This window comes from Pecten maximus, chromosome 9 (assembly GCF_902652985.1).
Source record: "Pecten maximus chromosome 9, xPecMax1.1, whole genome shotgun sequence".
In the NCBI taxonomy this organism is placed as follows: Eukaryota; Metazoa; Mollusca; class Bivalvia; order Pectinida; family Pectinidae; genus Pecten; species Pecten maximus.
This window is the reverse complement of record NC_047023.1, coordinates 26,100,851-26,124,913: the sequence shown is the minus strand read 5'-3', so window position 1 is coordinate 26,124,913 and position 24,063 is coordinate 26,100,851. Positions and strand designations below refer to the sequence as shown.

Genomic DNA, 24,063 nt, shown 5'->3' with positions numbered 1-24,063 from the left:
AATCCGGCAATGTGTAGTCGGGATGTCCTTCAGATTTAAGAACTAAACTATGAGTGGTATCTACAATAAATTGATACATGACTGGCTGTATAACCATAAATATTTCTATAAAACCAGAGGCGTCTGTTCTGGTTAGTATAGTAAAAACAATATTAGTCTCTACACCGATACTTATCAGAAGCTGAGGCTGGTGATAAAACACACGACAACGTTTGGGTAAAGAGAATTTAATAGAAGTAGAACAACATCGTAATAAATACAAATGTAAGAAAGGCAATAATATCAAAAAGTAACAATACACGATATGTCCCACCCGTGTAAAATGGTATCAAGTGTAAACAAGGTTTAAGATAAATCCATCCCTCATACATCCCCAGGGATTAAAATTATATAGACGACTAATTTACCTGATTGACATTTAAAAAAAAATACATGTATATATATATATATATATATATATGCCCCCAATTAAAGATTACTTTCAAGTTATATATATTATGCCACAATTAAGATGCTAGGAGATATGATGTAGTTGTGATACTAGTCCTATAATATCAGACTTAGAAGGTTCATATCATTATTTTTTAAGTTCATTATCAGATATTTACATTTTTGTTATTTGTCGAACCAGGACGACTTATATTGTAGGACTAGTTGTGATACCTGCTGCCATTCTGAGATCAAATGCTAAAACATATATTTAAGTATCAAACAACGCTCTCCCTGTCAAAGAGTGTCGCATTTTCGTCTTCGTCGGAAAAATCCGAATCGTCTCTGATGATTTCGTCCATCTGCAGTTGATTGTACCTAGTGGGGGAAAAAAACAAGAAAAAGTTCAATCGCCAGGTTACATTGTAAAATCTAGTCAGTTTTATAACTGGCTCTATGTACAATAGTTCCTTGTTTATTCGAAAACCTGTTTTCCAGTCTGATTAAAACCAATTACACTACATGCAATGCTCAATGATCCCAGAGCGCCCACCATTGTATGTAGCCCGAGTTTCCTCTGACCTTAACACCATGTCTGGTATGTCGGTTACCTTGTTTGATTTTATAGGTAAGTTTGAACTTTTCTATACTTTGAACTTCTTTTCTCTTGATAATCTGCTCTGTTGACATTCCTTACTGACAAAATATTCTGTTCTTTGGTCAACATTAATACAGTAGACAAAGATCATAAATGTTGAATTCAAGAAAAATCAAAAGAGACAAAATTTTCAAAGTTACATTTTTGTATCACAAAAACCCCAAACCGGCCATTTAATTTTTCTCGTCACTCTCAGAATTGGATAGTCTTGAGACTGAAGTAGAACCTGCAAATGTAATTTCGGAAAGGGTCAATGCAGAATTACTAGAGAAAAGACAATAACAAAATAAGCCGGCAGTATCATAGTCTCCTAATCAAACAGGGCCAATTGAAAGCCACACATGAGAAAGGGCCATGCACAAGTCTTCATGAGCAATTATAACGTTATCAGACTTGTCCTTCAAAATCAAAATGGCTGTCTGTCGAACATTCTTTTCTAAATCAGTCTCGGCATTAATCGGGCATAACTAGGGACGGGAAAGGAACCTTTATATGAAAGTCGAGATATATTCTTCCAGAATTTCTCAAGAAATAGCAAGGATTGTTTTCGGAAGGAAGGGACAGTCTAAGGGTCATGGACGAATGGCAATTTGAAGAGGGGATCGTCTGATGATAGTGGATAATGGTTCAATTCCAAATATTTAAATTTTAGACACAAAATCACTTACAGAATATATATTTGTTCTTTTGCATGTTCACGCTCAACGGTCAAGTAATATCACCATCAGTCAATGTGCGATCTAGACAAGATGCATAATTAATTACCTAATTAATCATTAATTGTCTCATTCCACAAACATAGCTCACCTGTCTTCATCGGTCAGCATGCAACTCTTAAGATTCTTCCGGGCAAATTCGTTTTTTTCAGCGAAAAAAGTTAGAATTGAAACATAATGTACGACAGTCGACGAAGGATTTGGGAGGGGGAAATAATTTGTCAGTATACTATATCCACAGGTACTTGTCAATACACCCAATATATAATCATTTTGGGCGTATTGACAGGCGTGGCGAGTATATGTGGGTACGTTTACATGCGTACCCATTCGTTCTATAGTCTGTAACGTCAGACTTTGGTGAAACATGCACATCATGCTTTATGCTACATACAATGTCGTACTGGAGATGTACCTTGAATCAAGTTAACTATTTATAAAACCGAATTGCGAAAAAATGTGCACTGCAAACTGCGTTTTCGTGTTTTTTTGGGGGTTTTTTTATCAGGCAACAATGAACTGTTTAAAATAGCTTCTTCAAACCATGCACATGCGCCGTCTGCATCTGGATCAATCGCCTGTGTCCAGATCAATCGCCTGTGTCCAGAACAATCGCCTGTGTCCACACAGCAAATCCTCAAGCAGGTTTGTACAACAGGTCTACAATACTTATTTCCGTGTTTCAAATTATTTCAATTTTTTTCTGCATGAAACGTGCTTAAATAAAAGTTTCCTTTCCAGGTACGTAAAAATATATCGATTTTTCAAATCAAAGACAAAGGCAACCAAAAGAGAAAATATGTTTATTTTGCTCAACAATTAAAAAAAATCTCTTACGGAAATCTGATTAATATTAAACTAGTTACTCTATATATGAAGTATATCTATATTTTACCATCATTTATTTGCATGATTTGCTCACTTTACTTTGAACACAACTTGTGACATGCTCAAAATAAATTGGGAATCACAAATGAGACATTCTTGTAATCAGGATTATGAAAGAAGTTGAAATTACCAGTTATATATAATATGAATTTAAATGCATGAACTTTATTTTTTATAGATATCTTATCGTACAAATAGATGTAATCTGACTTTTCAGGTAACTACAGTTAATGTAAAATACAGAAATGTAATTGTACTGGAAAACCGAGGAATGTAACAGGCTGACAAACCCAAATCAATCAGGCTGACAAACCCAACTCAATCAGGCTGACAAACCCAACTCAATATCACAGAAATATAATCACCGGATATACATTGAGATAAAATAATTTTACCCACGGGATTTCTGAGGAGGACTTCTGAGCACAGGTACTTTTGGACATGATTATGATGTTTTTAATTAAAATGTTACATTAAAGACGAGTAAATTATTGTATTAAAATAGGATGCTTAATTTGTAAAATAACAAGAGGCCCAAAGGGCCTTAACGGTCACCTGAGATTTGAAATATTTCGGCCAACTAAATTGACCCTTTTTGGCCCCACCCATCAGTCCTAATGGGGTCAGTCTATGAAGAGTATATATTTGATTCTAACATATAGTAGATAAGAAGATTTTTGAAATTTCAGACAATTTGACCCTTTTTGGCCCCGCCCACCAGCCCCTGGGGGTCAACTAGGGCCAACATGTACATACCATCAAACTGTCATCCCATGCTGATAATTTGATACAAGTTAGAATGAATTCCAATACAAATCCAACAAATAATAGTCAAAAATGTGATTTCCCTATATAAACTATAGTAAAGTTTACCCCCTCCCCAGGGGCAAACGTGAGACCCCAGGGTCATGAAATTCACAATTTTGGTAAAGCACCTGAAGAGCCTTCCATCTATGAAGAGTATTTGATTCTAACATATCTGAGAGTAGAGAAGAAGATTTTTGAAATTTCAGTCAATTTGACCCTTTTTGGCCCCGCCCACCAGCCCCTGGGGGTCAACCAGGGCCAACATGTACACAACATCAAACTGTAATCCAATGCTGATAATTTGAACCAAGTTAGAATGAATTCCAATACAAATCCAACAAATAATAGTCAAAAATGTGATTTCCCTATATAAACTATAGTAAAGTTTACTCCCTACCCAGGGGCAAATGTGAGACCCCAGGGTCATGAAATTCACAATTTTGGTAAAGCACCTGAAGAGCCTTCCATCTATGAAGAGTATTTGATTCTAACATATCTGAGAGTAGAGAAGAAGATTTTTGAAATTTCAGTCAATTTGACCCTTTTTGGCCCCGCCCACCAGCTCCCGGGGGTCAACCAGGGCCAACATGTACATACCATCAAACTGTCATCCCATGCTGATAATTTGAACCAAGTTAGAATGAATTCCAATACAAATCCAACAAATAATAGTCAAAAATGTGATTTCCCTATATAAACTATAGTAAAGTTTACCCCCTTCCCAGGGACAAATGTGAGACCCCAGGGTCATGAAATTCACAATTTTGGTAAAGCACCTGAAGAGCCTTCCATCTATGAAGAGTATTTGATTCTACCATATCTGTGAGTAGATTAGAAGATTTTTGAAATTTCAGTCAATTTGACCCTTTTTGGCCCCGCCCACCAGCCCCTGGGGGTCAACTAGGGCCAACATGTACATACCATCAAACTGTCATCCCATGCTGATAATTTGAACCAAGTTAGAATGAATTCCAATACAAATCCAACAAATAATAGTCAAAAATGTGATTTCCCTATATAAACTATAGTAAAGTTTACCCCCTCCCCAGGGGCAAACGTGAGACCCCAGGGTCATGCAATTCACAATTTTGGTAAAGCACCTTAAGACCCTTTCATCTATAAAGAGTGTTTGACTCCACCATATCTGAGAGTAGAGAAGAAGATTTTTGAAGTTTTAGTCAATTTGACCCTTTTTGGCCCCACCCCTCAGGCCCCTGGGGGGTGGGGACCATATAATTCACAATTTTGGTTGACCTTCAGCCATAGAAACTTTCTGCCAAATTTCATTGAATTTTGTTAAGTGGTTTTGGAGAAGAAGTCGAAAATGTAAAAAGTTTACGGACGCACGACGGACGACGCATGACGCACGACGCACGACGACGGACAAAAGGCGATTAGAATAGGTCACTTGAGACTTCGTCTCAGGTGACCTAAAAAAGGTACAATATATTTTTTTTACAAATTAAGCATGCGATTTTAATACAATAATGTATTCGTCTATAACGTAACATCTTAATTAAAACATGATAATCATGTCCACAAGATCCTGTGGTACTGAGGTGTATGAAAGATAAACTCACAACCTGGCCTATGTATTCATTGGAATACCTGCCACTGACGTAAATCATAGCTGTTACTCTTTCGTAAATAATGCATCTAAAAATAGATGTACATGATTTTTACATACTGACTACACTGCATTAACTTAAACATTTAATGGATTTGCTAACTATATATAAAAAGCCAAACACAGATCTGCTGTCTCCCTAGTACTTTCGCGGCTACATTCTGCCTCTCTTCAGGGGATTATGAATTTTATGAATTATTATGAATTCATAATCCCCTGAAGAGCGACAGAATGTAGCCGCGAAAGTACTAGGGAGACAGCAGATCTGTGTTTGTCTTTTTATTTTATTATTATTTACCGTCACATGGACATTTCAACTTTATTCTATATATATATATATATACAAGAGGCCCATGGGCCTTAACGGTCACCTGAGATTTGAAATATTTCAGTTTATTTAATTGACCCTTTTTGCCCCCCCCACCCCCCCCCTATCAGCCCCTAGGGGTCAGTCAGGGCCAACATATGCATATTATCAAACTTTCATTCCATGCTGAAAATGTTAACCAGAATGAATTCCAATAGAAATCAAAACAAATCAGTCAAAAATGTGATTTCCCTATATAAACTATAGTAAAATTTACCCCCTCCCCAGGGGCAAACTTGTGACCCCAGGGTCATGAAATTTAAAATTTCAATAAAGCACCATAAGACCCTGCAAACTATAAAGAGTATTTGAGGGGGGGGGGGGGGGGGGGGGGGGGGTCAGTCAGGGCCAACATGTGCATGCCATCAAACTGTCATCCCACGCTGACAATGTTTACAAAATTAGAATGAATTCCAAAACCAATAAAAGTTAAAAATGTTATTTCCCTATATCAACTATAGTAAAGTTTATAGCCCCGCCCCAGGGGCAAACTTGAGACCCCAGGGTCATGAAATTCACAATTTTGGTAAAGAACCTTCAAACCCAGCCATCTATGAAGTGTATTTGATTCTATCATATCTGAGAGTAGAGAAGAAGATTTGTGAAATCTAAGTCAATTTGGCCCTTTTTAGCCCCGCCCATCAGCCCCTGGGGGTCAGTCAGGGCCAACATGTGCATGCCATCAAACTGTCATCCCATGCTGGCAATGTTTACAAAATTAGAATGAATTCCAATAGAAATAAAACAAATTAAAGTCAAAAATGTGATTTCCCTATATAAACTATAGTAAAGTTTAGCCCCGCCCCAGGGGCAAACTTGAGACCCCAGGGTCATGAAATTCACAATTTTGGTAAAGAACTTTCAAACCCAGCCATCTATGAAGTGTATATGATTCTATCATATCTGAGAGTAAAGAAGAAGATTTGTGAAATTTCAGTCAATTTGGCCCTTTTTAGCCCCGCCCATCAGCCCCTGGGGGTCAGTCAGGGCCAACATCTGCATGCTATCAAATTGTCATCCCATGCTGACAATGTTTACAAAATTAGAATGAATTCCAATAGAAATAAAACAAATTAAAGTCAAAAATGTGATTTCCCCATATAAACTATAGTAAAGTTTAGCCCCTCTCCAGGGGCAAACATGAAACCCCTGGGTCATGAAATTTACAATTTTGATAAAACACCTTAAGACCCTTCCATCTATGAAGAGTGTTTGATTCCAGCATATCTGAGAGTAGAGAAGAAGATTTTTGAAGTTTTAGTCAATTTGACCCTTTTTGGCCCCGCCCCTCAGGCCCCTGGGGGGTGGGGACCATATAATTTACAATTTTGGTTGACCTTTAGCCATAGAAGCTTCCTGCCAAATTTCATAGAATTTGGTTTGTGGGTTTTGGAGAAGAAGTCGAAAATGTAAATTGTTTACGGACGGACGACGCACGACGGACGACGCACGACGACGGACAAAAGGGGATTAGAATAGGTCACTTGAGACTTTGTCTCAGGTGACCTAATAAAAGAGCAAAACTGATTGAAATCAAGGAAAATATCTCAATATGAAAAGAGTCTTCAAATGATTCTTTTCTGTTCATATGTAGTTTATCACATCATTTACAAATTGACATAAATATATAATGGTATTATCTCAACATATAACATTGATTATGCTTAAAAATATTTATTGTATAGGATATAACAGTTTTGATCATTCTAAATTAAAAAATAAGATCTTTGATATAACAAATGGTACTAACAAAACAATGCTCTGAATAAATAGGAAAGCAAAATGTTTTGTCAAGTTTAAAAATCACTTAACATTCAACAAAACATATTATTATCGGTGTAAATGGGTGGTCAAATTTCAGTATTACATAATTAAGTTTGAAAGCCATTAATATTACTACCAATCACTGATATTGTCATACTGTGTGTATGCTATACCTCTCCACTATTCTTTTCCTATACAAGAGGCCCAGGGACCTTAACGGTCATCTGACTCTAAATTAAAAACCTTATATAATTGAAGTGTGTATTCTCTGTAGCAAGTATATAGTGGCGCCGTTTGCCATGGTGGCCATCTTGGATTCCTGCCGACCCAATAAATAACAACACTTGGTAAGGACCATCTCAGGATCATTTCTGGTTAGAGTTACAGCTGAATTCCATTGGGGGAATTTGAGAAGAAGTTTAAAATAGGCATTGTTCAGGAAAACCATGATTGCACAATCATGTTACAAATGGCCACCATGGCTGCCAAGTCAATGATTTTACAAGGCGGAAAAATATTAACACTTTGTTGGCACTCCTTCCTTAAAATCCTCACCAATTTCCAACTCAATGGCACCAGTGGAACTGGAGAAGAAGTTTAAAATGTTTTTTCAAGATGGTTGCCATGGTGGCCATCTTGGATTTCTGGCCGACCCGATAAATAACAACACTTGGTAAGGGCCATCTCAGGATAATTTCTGGTAAGTTAGGGCTGAATCCCACTGATGGAATTTGAGAAGAAGTTTGAAATAGGTGTTGTTCAGGAAAACCATGATTGCGCAATCATGTTACAAAATGGCCCCCATTGCTGCCATTTCAAAGTTTTTACGAGGCCGAAAAAATAACAACACTATGTTGGCTAGCCTTCCTTGACATCCTCTACCATTTCCAGCTCAATGGCACCAATGGAACTGGAGAAGAAGTTTAAAATGTGTTTTTCAAAATGGCGGCCACGGCGGCCATCTTGGATTCAGACCAACCCAAAAAATAACAACACTTGGTCGGCATCATATCAGGATCATTTCAGGCAAGTTTCAGCTTAATAGCACTGGTGGAACTGGAGAAGAAGTTTAAAATGTGTTTTTCAAGATGGCGGCTATGGCGGCCATCTTGAATTTCGGACTGACCCGAAAAATAACAACACTTGGTCAGGATCATATCAGGATCATTTCAGGCAAGTTTCAGCTTAATAGCACTGCTGGAACTTGAGAAGAAGTTTAAAATGTGTTTTTCAAGATGGCAGCTATGGCGGCCATCTTGGATTTCGGACTGACCCGAAAAATAACAACACTTGGTCAGGATCATATCAGGATCATTTCAGGCAAGTTTCAGCTTAATAGCACTGGTGGAACTGGAGAAGAAGTTTAAAATGTGTTTTTCAAGATGGCGGCTATGGCGGCCATCTTGGATTTCGGACTGACCCGATAAATAACAACACTTGGTAAGGGCCATCTCAGGATAATTTCTGGTAAGTTAGGGCTGAATCCCACTGATGGAATTTGAGAAGAAGTTTGAAATAGGTGTTGTTCAGGAAAACCATGATTGCGCAATCATGTTACAAAATGGCCCCCATTGCTGCCATTTCAAAGTTTTTACGAGGCCGAAAAAATAACAACACTATGTTGGCTAGCCTTCCTTGACATCCTCTACCATTTCCAGCTCAATGGCACCAATGGAACTGGAGAAGAAGTTTAAAATGTGTTTTTCAAAATGGCGGCCACGGCGGCCATCTTGGATTCAGACCAACCCAAAAAATAACAACACTTGGTCGGCATCATATCAGGATCATTTCAGGCAAGTTTCAGCTTAATAGCACTGGTGGAACTGGAGAAGAAGTTTAAAATGTGTTTTTCAAGATGGCGGCTATGGCGGCCATCTTGAATTTCGGACTGACCCGAAAAATAACAACACTTGGTCAGGATCATATCAGGATCATTTCAGGCAAGTTTCAGCTTAATAGCACTGCTGGAACTTGAGAAGAAGTTTAAAATGTGTTTTTCAAGATGGCAGCTATGGCGGCCATCTTGGATTTCGGACTGACCCGAAAAATAACAACACTTGGTCAGGATCATATCAGGATCATTTCAGGCAAGTTTCAGCTTAATAGCACTGGTGGAACTGGAGAAGAAGTTTAAAATGTGTTTTTCAAGATGGCGGCTATGGCGGCCATCTTGGATTTCGGACTGACCCGAAAAATAACAACACTTTGTCAGGATCATATCAGGATCATTTCAGGCAAGATTCAGCCCAATAGCACTTGTGGAACTGGAGAAGAAGTTTAAAATGTGTTTTTCAAGATGGCGGCCACGGCGGCCATCTTGGATTTCGGACCGACCCGAAAAATAACAACACTTGGTCGGCATCATATCAGGATCATTTCAGGCAAGTTTCAGCTTAATAGCACTGGTGGAACTTGAGAAGAAGTTTAAAATGTGTTTTTCAAGATGGCGGCTATGGCGGCCATCTTGGATTTCGGACCTACCCGAAAAATAACAACACTTGGTCAGGATCATATCAGGATCATTTCAGGCAAGTTTCAGCTTAATAGCACTGGTGGAACATGAGAAGAAGTTTAAAATGTGTTTTCAAAATGGCGGCTATGGCGGCCATCTTGGATTTTGGACCTACCCGAAAAATAACAACACTTGGTCAGGACCATCTCAGGATCATTTCAGGCAAGTTTCAGCTCAATCCCACTGGTGGAACTTGAGCAGAAGTTTGAAATGTGAAAAGTTTACGCACGACGCACGACGCACGGCGGACGGCGGACGGCGCACGACGACGGACGAAGCTTGATGACTATAGGTCATCCTGACCCTTCGGGTCAGATGACCTAAAAAGTAAATCGAAAACAAAATACAAAACAGAAAAGGGATTTCCACGAACCTTATTCCATATGAAGTGAAAGTTATACTCCAAAGATTACCAGCAATGAGAACAGGAGGAATTATAAACTTAGCCCCCTATATACCAGACTATGTAGAATGAAGTTCTGTGAAGTTATTCTATCTTATGACCGTGAACATAGTAAGGTCAGACTGATTATATAATACCTGGCTAGATAATTAAGGCAGGATAAAAACATTTGATGGCTAACAGATGTTTTAAGTCAGCAAAATCTAGTCACGTTATGTTTGTATTAAAGACATATATGAACAATGCTTTGAGAAATAATTAAAGAAGGTAAAATGTACGTATCTTTAGTTTAAATTGTCATGAAATTAGGAATTCTTCAACCAGAAACATCATTGATACTTATAGAAATAGAAACAAGTTTGGTTGAAGGGCACAAATAATCGATACAAACAGAAAAATATGTTTCTTAGATACAAGAAATACTACTAATTCTTTGATAAAGTTTGCACAACTTTTATAAACAACTCGTAAGATCTTTGATCAATGCATTGTATAACTTATATTTAAATGTCATTTTTTTTAAATCTTAATTCATTTTCTTATTCATTATGCCCCTGAGTTCACATTTGAACAAATGTCAGCTTTGCTACTAACATGAGATTCAGTGTTAGACGAGAATAGTTTTCAGCAAGTTTTTGTATTTTGGTATGATCTAACTGTCTGTATGACCTAACTGTCTGAAGGACCTAACTGTCTGTAGGACCTAACTGTCTGTAGGACCTAGGACCTAACTTTCTGTAGGACCTAACAGTCTGTAGGACCTAACTGTCTGTAGGACCTAACTGCCTGTAGGACCTAACTGTCTGTAGGATCTAACAGTCTGTAGGACCTAACAGTCTGTCTGACCTAACTGTCTGTACGTCCTAACTGTCTGTAGGAGCTAACAGTCTGTAGGACCTAACTGTCTGCAGGACCTGTCTGTAGGACCTAACTGTCTGCAGGACCTAACAGTCTGTAGGACCTAACTGTCTGTAGGACCTAACTGTCTGTAGGACCTAACAGTCTGTAAGACCTAACAGTCTGTAGGACCTAACTGTCTGTAGGACCTAACAGTCTGTAGGACCCAACTGTCGGTAGGACCGAACAGTCTGTAGGACCTAACTGTCTGTAGGACCCAACTGTCTGTAGGACCTAACTGTCTATAGGACCTAACTGTCTGTAGGATCTTACTGTCTGTAGGACCTGTCGGTAGGACATAATTGTCTGTAGGACCTAACTGTCTGTGAACTTGTAGGACCTAACTGTCTGTAGGACCTAACAGTCTGTAGGACCTAGCTGTCTGTAGGACCTAGGACCTAACTTTCTGTAGGACCTAACAGTCTGTAGGACCTAACTGCCTGTAGGACCTAACTGTCTGTAGGACCTAACAGTCTGTATGACCTAACTGTCTGTACGTCCTAACTGTCTGTAGGAGCTAACAGTCTGTAGGACCTAACTGTCTGCAGGACCTGTCTGTAGGAACTAACTGTCTGTAGGACCCAACTGTCTGTAGGACCTAACAGTATGTGGGACCTAACTGTCTGTAGGACCTAACAGTCTGTAGGACCTAACTGTCTGTAGGACCTAACTGTCTGTGAACTTGTAGGACCTAACTGTCTGTAGGACCTAACTGTCTGAAGGACCTAACTGTCTGTAGGACCTAGCTGTATGTAGGACCTAACAGTCTGTAGGACCTTACTGTCTGTAGGACCTAACTGTCTGTATGACCTAGCTGTCTGTAGGACCTAACAGTCTGTAGGACCTAACTGTCTGTAGGACCCAACTGTCTGTAGGATCTAACTGTCTGTAGGACCTAACAGTCTGTAGGACCTAACAGTCTGTACGATCTTACTGTCTGTAGGACCTGTCGGTAGGACCTAATTGTCTGTAGGACCTAACAGTCTGTAAGACCTAACTGTCTGTAGGACCTAACTGTCTGTAGGACCTAACAGTCTGTACGATCTTACTGTCTGTAGGACCTGTCGGTAGGACCTAATTGTCTGTAGGACCTAACAGTCTGTAAGACCTAACTGTCTGTAGGACCTAACTGTCTGTGAACCTGTAGGACCTAACTGTCTGTAGGACCAAACTGTCTCTATGACCTAGCTGTCTGCAGGACCTAGCTGCATGTAGGACCTAACAGTCTGTAGGACCTAACTGTCTGTAGGACCTAACTGTAAAGCATCACTCATAGAGTGTGTTAGCTATATTAGCATGACGGATGGTGATTAAAAATGAAAGATTTTATCGTGAAAACCTGAGCACTGTGTCAATGTCATTATTGATGGAAACTGATTATTTGTTTACAACACCAACTTTCATTTGATTTCAACAACAAAGATTGTGTCTCAATCAATGACATCATACACAAAAACTTGTCAAAACATACAAATTTTGTTGACCATCGAGACATTGTTTAATAAGATTGTTCCTGTACTCAGTAAAAATAAACATGCTGTCAGTATAGCATGGACTATTTTTCGACCTTCATTTGTACATTGCTTAAAACATCCTTCTTTTCAATGGTATTCCTCACATGCGTCATATATAATATTATGCATCTACATACAATTCACATAGCATTTTTTGCGTAGCTTCTTGTTAAACATATTTTGCAGCTCAAAATACCATACACACAATTATTTCATGCATAACGAAATGAACACACACTTTGTGATGAACTAACAAGCACCCTTTTTACACCAAATGCTGCATTCCCTGAATTATGACTGTGTCAATTAATTATATCATATCTTACTGGGTATAACCCCATGCTCAGGGATCAACTGGGGAATGTTTTTGGTAATATCTACTTTGTATTTACAACACACAAACTGGGGGATGTTTTTGTAATATCTACTTTGTATTTACTACACACAAACTGGGGGACATTTTTGTAATATCTACTTTTTATTTACTACACACAAACTGGGGAATGTTTTTGTAATATCTACTTTGTATTTACTACACACAAACTGGGGAATGTTTTTGTAATATCTATATAGTATTTACTACACACAAACTGGGAAATGTTTTTGTAATATCTACTTTGTATTTACTATACACAAACTGGGGGATGTTTTTGTAATAACAACTTTGTATTTACTACACACAAACTGGGAAATGTTTTTGTAATATCTACTTTGTATTTACAACACACAAACTGGGGAATGTTTTTGTAATAACAACTTTACACACAAACTGGGGAATGTTTTTTGTAATATCTACTTTGTATTTACTACACACAAACTGGGGAATGTTTTGGTAATATCCCTTCTTTGTATTTACTAAACAAATAAACAAACAACAAAAAATAGAACAATTTAACATGCACCAGAGTTTGCAGCAACAGATTTGTGACCATGTTAACAAAAACATTCATAGAGTCAACATTTCCTGATAAAAGTAAATATAGATGAAGAAGTGAAACATTCTCAAGACTCCATCTTCAATCAAGGTGGGTAGAAATGGAATTGCACAGCAACAGCTTAATTATATTTATACTTTATTGCGTAGACAGATTTAATGTTGATCTATAAAAAAGTTTATAATTAACTAAGAGGTGTGTCGCACATCCAAACTGCTCTTTCAACTTGTTCAGCCCTGTCACTAACCATGCAGACACATATTATGTGATTAATATGTAGCACCTGGATATTTGGTATTCTGACATTTTTTAATAAAGAAAAATCATGCTTTTGTACCTATGCATTATAAATACATGTATATAGCTGAATCCAACACAACAGCATTTCAGTCACATACTTAACAGTTAAAGTGCATTCAACATTCTCATACATTATTTGTTAGTAGTCTAGTCTGTTCATCTGCATCATACCCGTTCTTTGTTGTGACTGGCACAGAAGGTATACAGTTTGAGTATCTCTCCACAATAGAATATATCAACATTGCAAGTCCCTGTTAAAAAAAAAATCAGATTTTATTGAATGTCAACAAATATTTACCTAAATATACCCTGTCAGATGATACTAATGTACCCAAGTTGATATTTATATAAAGAACAACGTCAAACCCCAATACTTGTGCAATGGGCTTCAAACACACTTAGATACCAATTTAACGTACTGTAGTTATCCTAAAAGCCCAAGGGGCCAACACAACAACTGGTAGAAAATGGAATTTTCATAGGAAATAATAAAAAAAATAGTGAAATTTCATTTGCATTCTTACTGAACTGTAATAATTACGAATGTTCTTGTATCAACCAGGTTTGGGCTTACTACTGGATAAAAACAGTACTAACACAAGCGGAGGAAACCTAGAGCTAGTGAATATTACAGACCAGTGTTTATTGACTTGAAACATTAGTCCTTAGCACCGGGGTTTAAAGATAATCAAGTTGCAGCTGTAAACCATAAGAAGGAGCTTTATAGGGAGCAGCCTGCCCTCATCCCTCCTTTCAATATATACATTCTCATCCCACCCAGTAACAGTATACCTGGATTCAAACAAACTAGCTGCCTCGGGTTTGAATTGTTTACTATAAATCCCTAGTATAGAGTATACTTACAGCTAAAATAAAAAGTCCACAACAAACTGTGACTGCCCAAGGAAAGCCGAGCTGTTCCACCGATAATCCACCTCCTGTTGGTCCAAGGAAAGCCCTGGGAAAATATTGGAAAGTGTAAATGTTGGAAACAAAAACAGTTCAGTGATTTTACCTTACACGTTTCACCAATTTCAAGGATAATGTATGTTGTTCAATGAAGTATTTATCAATGGATGAATTCAAATATCACCAATTTTAAACATTTGTTGAACTTTTATGCTTTCGCCTAAAAATAAATATGAATTTTGTTTGTGTTTTGAGAGGTTGTGGTATATTGTTTGTCTCCTTGTGATAGTGCAGAACAGATGCCAACTTTATAATGCTACCTCATGGTAGCATACTTCCAGAGACACCCAGCAGGACACCCCACCCAGTCACATTATATTGACAACAGAGGAAACCAGTTGTTCCACTCTAAAAAATGCTGAGCGTTAACTTGTCGTTAAGCATGAGTAGTAACTACCATTTTCATAGACATTGGTATGTCTCAGCCAGGGAAACAGAACCTATGACATTCCTCACAGGGGCGAATACTTAACTAAAGGCCAAAAGTTATGTATATGCAATGAAGTCGAAGACAACAAGCGTTTTTTATTAGATTTTAAAAGATACAATCAAATAAGAAGATGCTACCCACATTGTTTGTGTTATGATGTTAATTTAGAATTATTTCGTTTTGGAGACAAATCTTTTTCTTTATCTTTATATAATTATATACTTAAAACTGGCAGGTTTTCTTCAATAGATTGATATGACATGTAAACATGTAGACAATTATTATACTTCACCCCAAAACTTTACTTTAAAAAGCTAGTATTGTTGCCATTAATTACTGGTAAACACATTTGCGAGTGAGTTTTGTGGATGAATGATATTATGTACTGAAGTTGTTGTGTTTAGAAATGGTGATAGGTTGACATTAGTGTCTGTGACACTTGTTCCTATTTCCCAGTGTCATATTGTACAATGTATCATTATGCTTGAAATCAAATAAAAGAAACTTTAAACAAATTCAAAAGTTGTTAGAACAAAGAGAAAAGATAAGATCCCATATTTAGTCGCATCCTACGATCATACAATAGGGGCAGCATGTAAAATTCTTCCACTCTATCCACAGAATATTAGATAAAGTTTTATCACAATATATACTATGACATATGAATTCTTCAGTTGTTGGTATACCAAATTTCAGTACGTTTAAACTTACCCTAGCGAGAAACATGAGTTGAATAATCCAGACACCATCCCAAAAGTAACAAAGTTTTCTTCAAATCCAATTTGACTGAAAACAAAGATATCAAATGTCTATCAAAATATTTATAAGATTTTTTAATCTAGGGGCATTTTGACCATTTAGACTATATTTACCACACTCTTAAGACTTATAAATTAGCTTTTCATATTTTTTTTCTTTTTTAAATTCTATCAAGTCATCACAAAGGTGTAACAGCTTAGTCAACGAGGTATTTTATTTCATGATAGGAATCATGTCAAATGCTTATAAAATTTTGCACAGATGAAAAATCGGAAAGTTGCTTTATCAGAATTAGGTAGCTTACACTGTCTATAATTTATGCTAGAATTATCTCCTTTAAGGACATATGTTGCCTTAGTTACAAATTATCCTGGTATATTGTGCCTGAGTTTAAACTCCCATCGGATAAAATGACCAATAACTACCGAGTATCACAAAATATAATTTTCAATTGACTTAGAGAGAAACTCTCTAAAACAAGATTGACTTAAAGTTGTAAGTAGCACAGCATACTTTCATATATATTTCAGGGGGTAAAATTTTGAATTGATAATTGTTTAAAGGAATGATTCATTGGCAATGATGCATTAGCAGTATTTACAAAATCCATTATTAAATAATTTCATGTCAAATCAGCAGTTTATAACGTCAAAGAAATATAAGTTTTGAAATATGAAATCAACAGTATATCCTTAAGAATCAATCTCGGACATACATCACTAAGACATTCCCAGTTGGGCTATAAGTTATAGGCCACAGACTATCATTAAATAATGACTGTAAAGTTGTCAATTAAATTTCTAACTGTAAAGTAAATTAAGGTTACTTACAAAGCACCATCCAGTAATGTTCTAAATGTGGGAATCAGAGCACAGCCCAGGAAAATCCCGAGGCATACACAACCAACAACCTGTGCCCACAATGCGCTGTAATGTAGAATATAACACTTTGTTTAAAATAATGAAATTATCCAAGGACCAATTACTAATTCTCCCCATAATTTCAATTGCATACACATTAGGTACAATAATAAAGGCTATTCCAGTAAATACATATATAATGGACTCCCAGACATAAAGAAATTCTATATATGGTGGGTGCTGGAGAAAATGAAGCTATTATTATGGTAATGTTTGAATTAAGTAATTCTACATATCATCTTTGTTTGACAAACCTGCGGTTTCATGAATACAGCCCCTGGAGTCTGTTGGCTAGATTTTTTACAGGAAAATAAAAGCCCTTGTAGCATTATCAAGGGAACAGAATCTTTTTAAAGTAATTATTTTTTTCTGTATTTAGCAGGCATAAATAAGCCAAAAACAGATAAATACAACCATTGTCTTCATATATATATATATATATATATTGCTTCGATAAGTAAAAATGCTAATAGATGTCAGATTGTATTGTAATTAGCCAATCCCAAATTTTAGTTTAAGATTATGCATTGGATCCAGGGCTTACTTCAGGATAAATACGGTATTAACCACAGGTAATCAAAGAAAATGCATGTAACATTATAAGTAGAATATATTTTTTTGTGAGTAGATAATATGATACTCTTTAAACTCCTTTGTGAGTCTGACATCCCACTTCAAACAATGATGATGAACAACAAAATTTCGATTTTTTCATAACATTTAATAATGATTTAATCAATATCGAAATTGAATCATCATGTTTTCCAATAAAGTGTATGATAAAAATTATGGTAAATTTCAGATATATAAGAGTTTAATTCAAAATTCATCAAAGGTACTGTACATTTCTAGTGTTTTGATCAATATCAAATGCAATTATTGAAGCTTACTAGTAATCAATGATGCATTCATGAAAATTGTGTTGCTCATATGAAACAAGAGGCCCAGAGGGCCTGTATCGCTCACCTGGTTTCATGAGATATGAAACAAGAATGATGCTGAAGTATATTTGTCGCTGGTATTGCTATGTCAATATATATCATAAGCATTTTATATGGGTACATGTACATTGGTTTTATTTTAATACTGAAAATTCCAAAAAGTGCATTAATCCGCGACCTCAGAGGGATGCTACCACACAAATGTGAGTGATATCCATTGCTTAGTTTCAGAGAAGAACTTGTTTAGACCAATTGACCCCTTTTGACCCTGACCTCTGCCCCCTTGGGGGTCAGCTCCTTCCTTTATGCAATTTTGAATCCCTACCCCAACAGGATGCTACCAGTCAAACCATTGCTTAGTTTCAGAGAATAAGTTGTTTAAATCAATTTAGCCAAATTGACCCCTTTTGGCCCCGCCCCTCAGGCCCCTGGGGGGTCAGCCCCATCATTTGTTCAATTTTGAATCCCCACCCCATAATGATGCTACCAGGCAAATATGAGCGATAGCCATTGCTTGGTTTCAGAGAAGAAGTCGTTTATATCAATATAGCCGGATTTACCACATTTGGCCCCGCCCCTCAGGCCCCTGGGGGGTCAGCCCCTTCATTTGTACAATTTTGAATCCCCACCCCATAGTGATGCTACCTGGCAAATATGAGCGATAGCCATTGCTTGGTTTCAGAGAAGAAGTCGTTTATATCAATAGCTCCAAATTGACCCCTTTTGGCCCCACCCCAGAGGCCCCCAGGGGGTCAGCTCCATCATTTGTACAATTTTGAGTCCCCTACCAATAGGGATGCTTCTGACCAAATTTGTTCAAATTCTGATCAGCGGTTATGAAGAAGAAGTCAAATAAGTCAATTGTTGACTGGACGGACGGACGGACGGACGGACGACGGACGCCACGGTATGGCATAAGCTCACCTTGGTCCTTCGGACCAGGTGAGCTAATAAATAATTCTACCAATTACAATTTTCTATGCATACCCTCTATGTGATTGTGCTGGAGACAGCTTACAGTAGTATAGTTAACTGTATACTTACAAAGGCAAAAATGGGAAAAGAGGAGAAGGCCCAAGTAAGCAAAAAGCAAACGCCATGGTGAAATTTCCACAGATTATCAGTGTTTTTGGTAGTTTCTGCAGAAAAAAAGTTTTGTATGAATCAGGCATGTATGTTTAGTGTGTAACATTAGAGAATTTATTAAAAGTGAGGTACAAGTTCCACAATGATACACCCACTAATTAATATAAACACAAGGATTTTATACCAGTTGTCATAAGTGATGTTCTTATCAGAGGTAGAATTTGATAATTATAATGCTATAAATATAAAGTAAATTTGTTGAGGGTTCAGGAGATAAGTGTACTTAGGTACATCAACATGGATACATTGTTTTCTCTAGGATTTAAAGATGGCCTAGTGCTCAGGATACATAGAACTAAGTACACATTTTTGCTGCCAAAGTTTGAAAATATTTAATGCACACATAAGCATATAAGGTCCAATACTATTTTTTTCATATTAAAGCAATCAGAAAAGAACATTAAAACATAAATGCATTCTGCCTTCTAAAACATCATTCTATCAAACTTAGTATTACCCTGGTACCTTGCCAAATATCAAATCAGTGGAATAATACCTATTTGAATCTACAACCCCTTTTTTCTTCTTAGAGATCGGATACCAAACAATATCTTTATATGAAATCTAAAAATAATCTAAGAAGAACTTTTTGAGTAATAGCAACAACAAACTTTAACAATGAATTGCAAGATGGCTGACTGACAGCCATTTTATTTTCCTGATAAAATTCAAAATTGAATGGGCACCACTAGGAACAAAGGGGAACACACACTGCAATAAATGTGAAGTTTGAGAAATATTCCTCTAGTACTTTTGAAGACTTAACAATAACAATCTTCAAGTGTCAAAATCCAAGATGGCTGCCTGTCGGCCATTTTGGTTGTTTTTTTTCTTCTATCAGATTCCAAATAAATGGACACAACTAGGGACCAATGGGGACTTAGGCATCCATGTTAAGATTGAGAAATATCCCTCAAGTTCTTCTCAAGAAAAAGTGAGAATTAACTTTGATTGTTAAAAGTCCAAAATGACAGCACATCAGCCATTTGGTTTTTCCAATAAGATTTAAAATTGAATGGGCACAACAACAGACCAAGGGGAACCTATATATCAAGTAGCAGTAATATCATTCCTGAGTGCTTCTCAAGATAACAATTTTCAACTATAAAAATCCAAGATGGCTGCCTAACTGTTGACCATTTTGTTTTCTTGATAAGACTAAATATCGAGTGGGCAAAACTAGGAGAACATACATTGTATATACATGTGAAGTTTGAGAGATATTCCTCTAGTACTATTCAAGACTTAGCAATAACAAACACCAGCTGTCAAAATTCAAGAAGGCTACTTGTCAGCCATTTTTTTTTTTAAATTAATTGTCAGATTATATTTATTTGAATAGGTATTAGTATAAAGATGTGAAGATCGAGAAAAATCCCTAAATATTATTCCTGAGTGCTTCTCAAGAAAGTGTGATATTTAACTTCAATACATACAATCCAAAACGGCTGCCTGTTTGCCATTTGGCTTTCCCAATAAGACTCCAAACTGAATGGCACAACTAGGGACAAAGGGGAATATATATACATGTGAAGTTTGAGAATTATCCTTCCATTACTTCTTAAGAAATGGCAATAACAATCTTCAACTGTCAAAATTCAAGATGGCCACCTGTCAGCCATTTTGTTTTCTTGATCCATCTTAAAATTGAATGGGCACAATTGAAGATCAAAGGAAACCTGCCTATAGTTTGAGAAATATCCTTCCTGTAGACTGACAGACCATAGACAGGCCAAGAACCATGGACATAGGCAATTTGAATCAGACAGTGGGCTGAAAATGTGACTGAGTAGTCAGACAAGAGATCCCAGAGGGATCTAGGTGCCTCCCATCCAATAACACATCTCTGTTAGACTGATTTTTTCTCTGCTTTTCCATGAAGAACTTTTCAAGAAAAAGCAATAACAAACTTCAACTGTCAAAATTGCCGCCAGTCGACCATCTTGTTTTCTGATCAGTCTTAAAATGAATCACTCACAACTAAAGACCAAGGGGAACTATCAAATAAAATTAGGGAATAATCCATGAAGAACTTTTGGATAAACAAACTTCAAATGTCAAAATTCAAAATGGCCACCTGTTAGAAATTTTGTTTTCCGCTCACTGTTAAAATGGCACATGTACAGAAAGGGACCATCAGGGCAACATACAGGTGAAATTTGTGAAACATCCATGGAGAACTTTCTGAAAAATAACTATAACAATCTTTAACTGCCAAAATTCAAAATGGCCACCTGTGATAATGTGACTATAACTGAGTGAGAAGTACAATGTCTACATACTTTTGTGTCTCCTATCCATCCCCACAGAGGTGCTGTGAAAGCATATAAGCCTGGACCTATCAGGAACATCAAACCAATCTGTATGACTGTCAAATCCAGCTTGAACACAAAGGTAATCATTTATTGAATTACATAGTTCTATTATTCAATTAAACATTTTTTTAATTTTCCAAAGTCAAAATAATATATATGCAAACAAAAAACATCTTTCCATTGCATTGTAATCTTCTTACCATAGCTATAGAGAAAAAGATGTTGCTATGAATTACAAATGTGGGCATTATGACATTTTACTATTATACATAATATTATCAATTAAAGTTTTAACAATGAATTGAGCAAATGTATTTGGTGGGTGACCAAGTCTATTGCTAGGCAATCTCATGTCAGAATTCTTTGAAAATGAATGTTCTAGTGTAAGTACCATACCATTTTGAGACAGTTACACTAGATGAAATGTGAAAACACTACCGTAAACGTTCTAGCGTAAATACTATACCTTTTTGGGATGATAAGCATATACCATGTGAAATGTGAAAACACTACCGTAAATGTTCTAGTGTATAAGTAATGTACCATACCATTTTGAGACAGTTAGTATTATACCATATGAAAAGCTATAGTGAGAGTACCGTACCTTTTTGAGACGGTTAGCATATGTAGGATCAAAGAATCCCAGTGCATAAGCTCCACAGATGATACAAAGGCCTGTTATAACACACAATGGACTCCGTAATAGGTTCAACATGGACTGTCTGTTATCACTTCCAGAATCTGAAACCACACATGAATATTGTTAATGTAATACTGGCATCATAAGTGGAATTAAGCTAATTATCAAATGAGTTTTCCAGCCAGCAGGACAACCAAACAGCATAACTGGATTAAACGTACTAGTTTAATTTTATCATTACCCATTTTTTTCATATATCATGGAGGACATATTGGTGTAAATTACCGAAGATATTCCAAGTTTAATTACCATAATTATCAGAAATCTGATGAATTTAATGAGTGGCAAACCTGTCAATGAGAAGAATGAACTGTCAGGTTATATATTTCTTTCATTCTGTCTTTTAGATAAGAAAAGAAATAACTGACAGATGGCTTTGTGCAGGTTAAACTAAAATAATTTTCTTCAAAGCTGTACTGTTTACGTTTCCTTTAGTATAATTTGAAAATATAATTTTGAAATCCTAAATTTTGTCATATTCAGGATCCATCAGATTGAATATGATTTACTTTATGGATCATTAATTTTTTTTAAAAAGTATGAACTCACCATTAATTTTTGGCATGGCATAAGCACTAATAAGGGCGCAGACAATAAGAATGGACCCCATAGTAAAGAAGGGAAGACCATACCCTCCAGCCTGCAATGTAGTAAAACTACCAATTAGTACACACAACACACAATGTAGTACAGACCTCTATAGCAATCCATAATACAGTAAAACTCCCAATTAGTACACACAATGTAGTACAGACCTCTATAGCAATCCATAATAAAGTAAAACTCCCAATTAGTACACACAATGTAGTACAGACCTCTATAGCAATCCATAATACAGTAAAACTACCAATTAGTACACACAATGTAGTACAGACCTCTATAGCAATCCATAATACAGTAAAACTACCAATTAGTACACACAATGTATTACAGACCTCTATAGCAATCCATAATACAGTAAAACTACCAATTAGTACACACAATGTAGTACAGACCTCTATAGCAATCCATAATACAGTAAAACTCCCAATTAGTACACACAATGTAGTACAGACCTCTATAGCAATCCATAATACAGTAAAACTACCAATTAGTACACACAATGTAGTACAGACCTCTATAGCAATCCATAATACAGTAAAACTACCAATTAGTACACACAATGTAGTACAGACCTCTATAGCAATCCATAATACAGTAGAACTACCAATTAGTACACACAATGTAGTACAGACCTCTATAGCAATCCATAATACAGTAAAACTACCAATTAGTACACACAATGTAGTACAGACCTCTATAGCAATCCATAATACAGTAAAACTCCCAATTAGTACACACAATGTAGTACAGACCTCTATAGCAATCCATAATACAGTAAAACTACCAATTAGTACACACAATGTAGTACAGACCTCTATAGCAATCCATAATACAGTAAAACTCCCAATTAGTACACACAATGTAGTACAGACCTCTATAGCAATCCATAATACAGTAAAACTACCAATTAGTACACACAATGTAGTACAGACCTCTATAGCAATCCATAATACAGTAAAACTACCAATTAGTACACACAATGTAGTACAGACCTCTATAGCAATCCATAATACAGTAAAACTACCAATTAGTACACACAATGTAGTACAGACCTCTATAGCAATCCATAATACAGTAAAACTACCAATTAGTACACACAATGTAGTACATAACCTTTATATATTACACACTTACAATGTAGTATAAAACCTGTATGTATTACACTCTCACAATGTAGTACAGACACTATATGTTTAAATTAGTGTTAGAGCTAAAATTTGAATACGCCAAAATAAGTACAATATGTTAACAGTTATCATCTGAATATATGTGTAACCAACCGAAAAATGTTTTCTACAGAAATCAAATTTGGCAAAAACCTTGAACATATCACCTAAACCATTTCCAACCATATTACAAATGTGCTTCATTAGTTCATAACAAAATGTTTACTAACTAAAATATACACAACTAGACCTGGACCTTTTACCAATGACGTTGACTTTTGGTCAGTTGAATTCTAG

General features: G+C 36.4%; 1 protein-coding gene across 2 annotated transcripts in view; it reads right to left on the bottom strand.

The window, feature by feature from the left end:
• Positions 1–211: 211 nt before the first annotated feature.
• LOC117334791 (MFS-type transporter SLC18B1-like) overlaps positions 212–24,063 on the bottom strand; it is a 29,624-nt gene continuing 5,772 nt past the window's right edge. For both annotated transcript variants that reach the window (XM_033894595.1, XM_033894596.1), the window contains 9 exons: positions 22,547–22,637; positions 21,902–22,038; positions 21,265–21,363; positions 18,881–18,975; positions 16,806–16,901; positions 15,928–16,002; positions 14,682–14,775; positions 13,989–14,068; positions 212–807 (listed from right to left, as the gene is read on the bottom strand). In XM_033894595.1, coding sequence (XP_033750486.1) covers positions 708–807; positions 13,989–14,068; positions 14,682–14,775; positions 15,928–16,002; positions 16,806–16,901; positions 18,881–18,975; positions 21,265–21,363; positions 21,902–22,038; positions 22,547–22,637 — 867 coding nt within the window. In that variant the 3' untranslated portion in view covers positions 212–707. The remainder of the gene's footprint in view (positions 808–13,988; positions 14,069–14,681; positions 14,776–15,927; positions 16,003–16,805; positions 16,902–18,880; positions 18,976–21,264; positions 21,364–21,901; positions 22,039–22,546; positions 22,638–24,063) is intronic.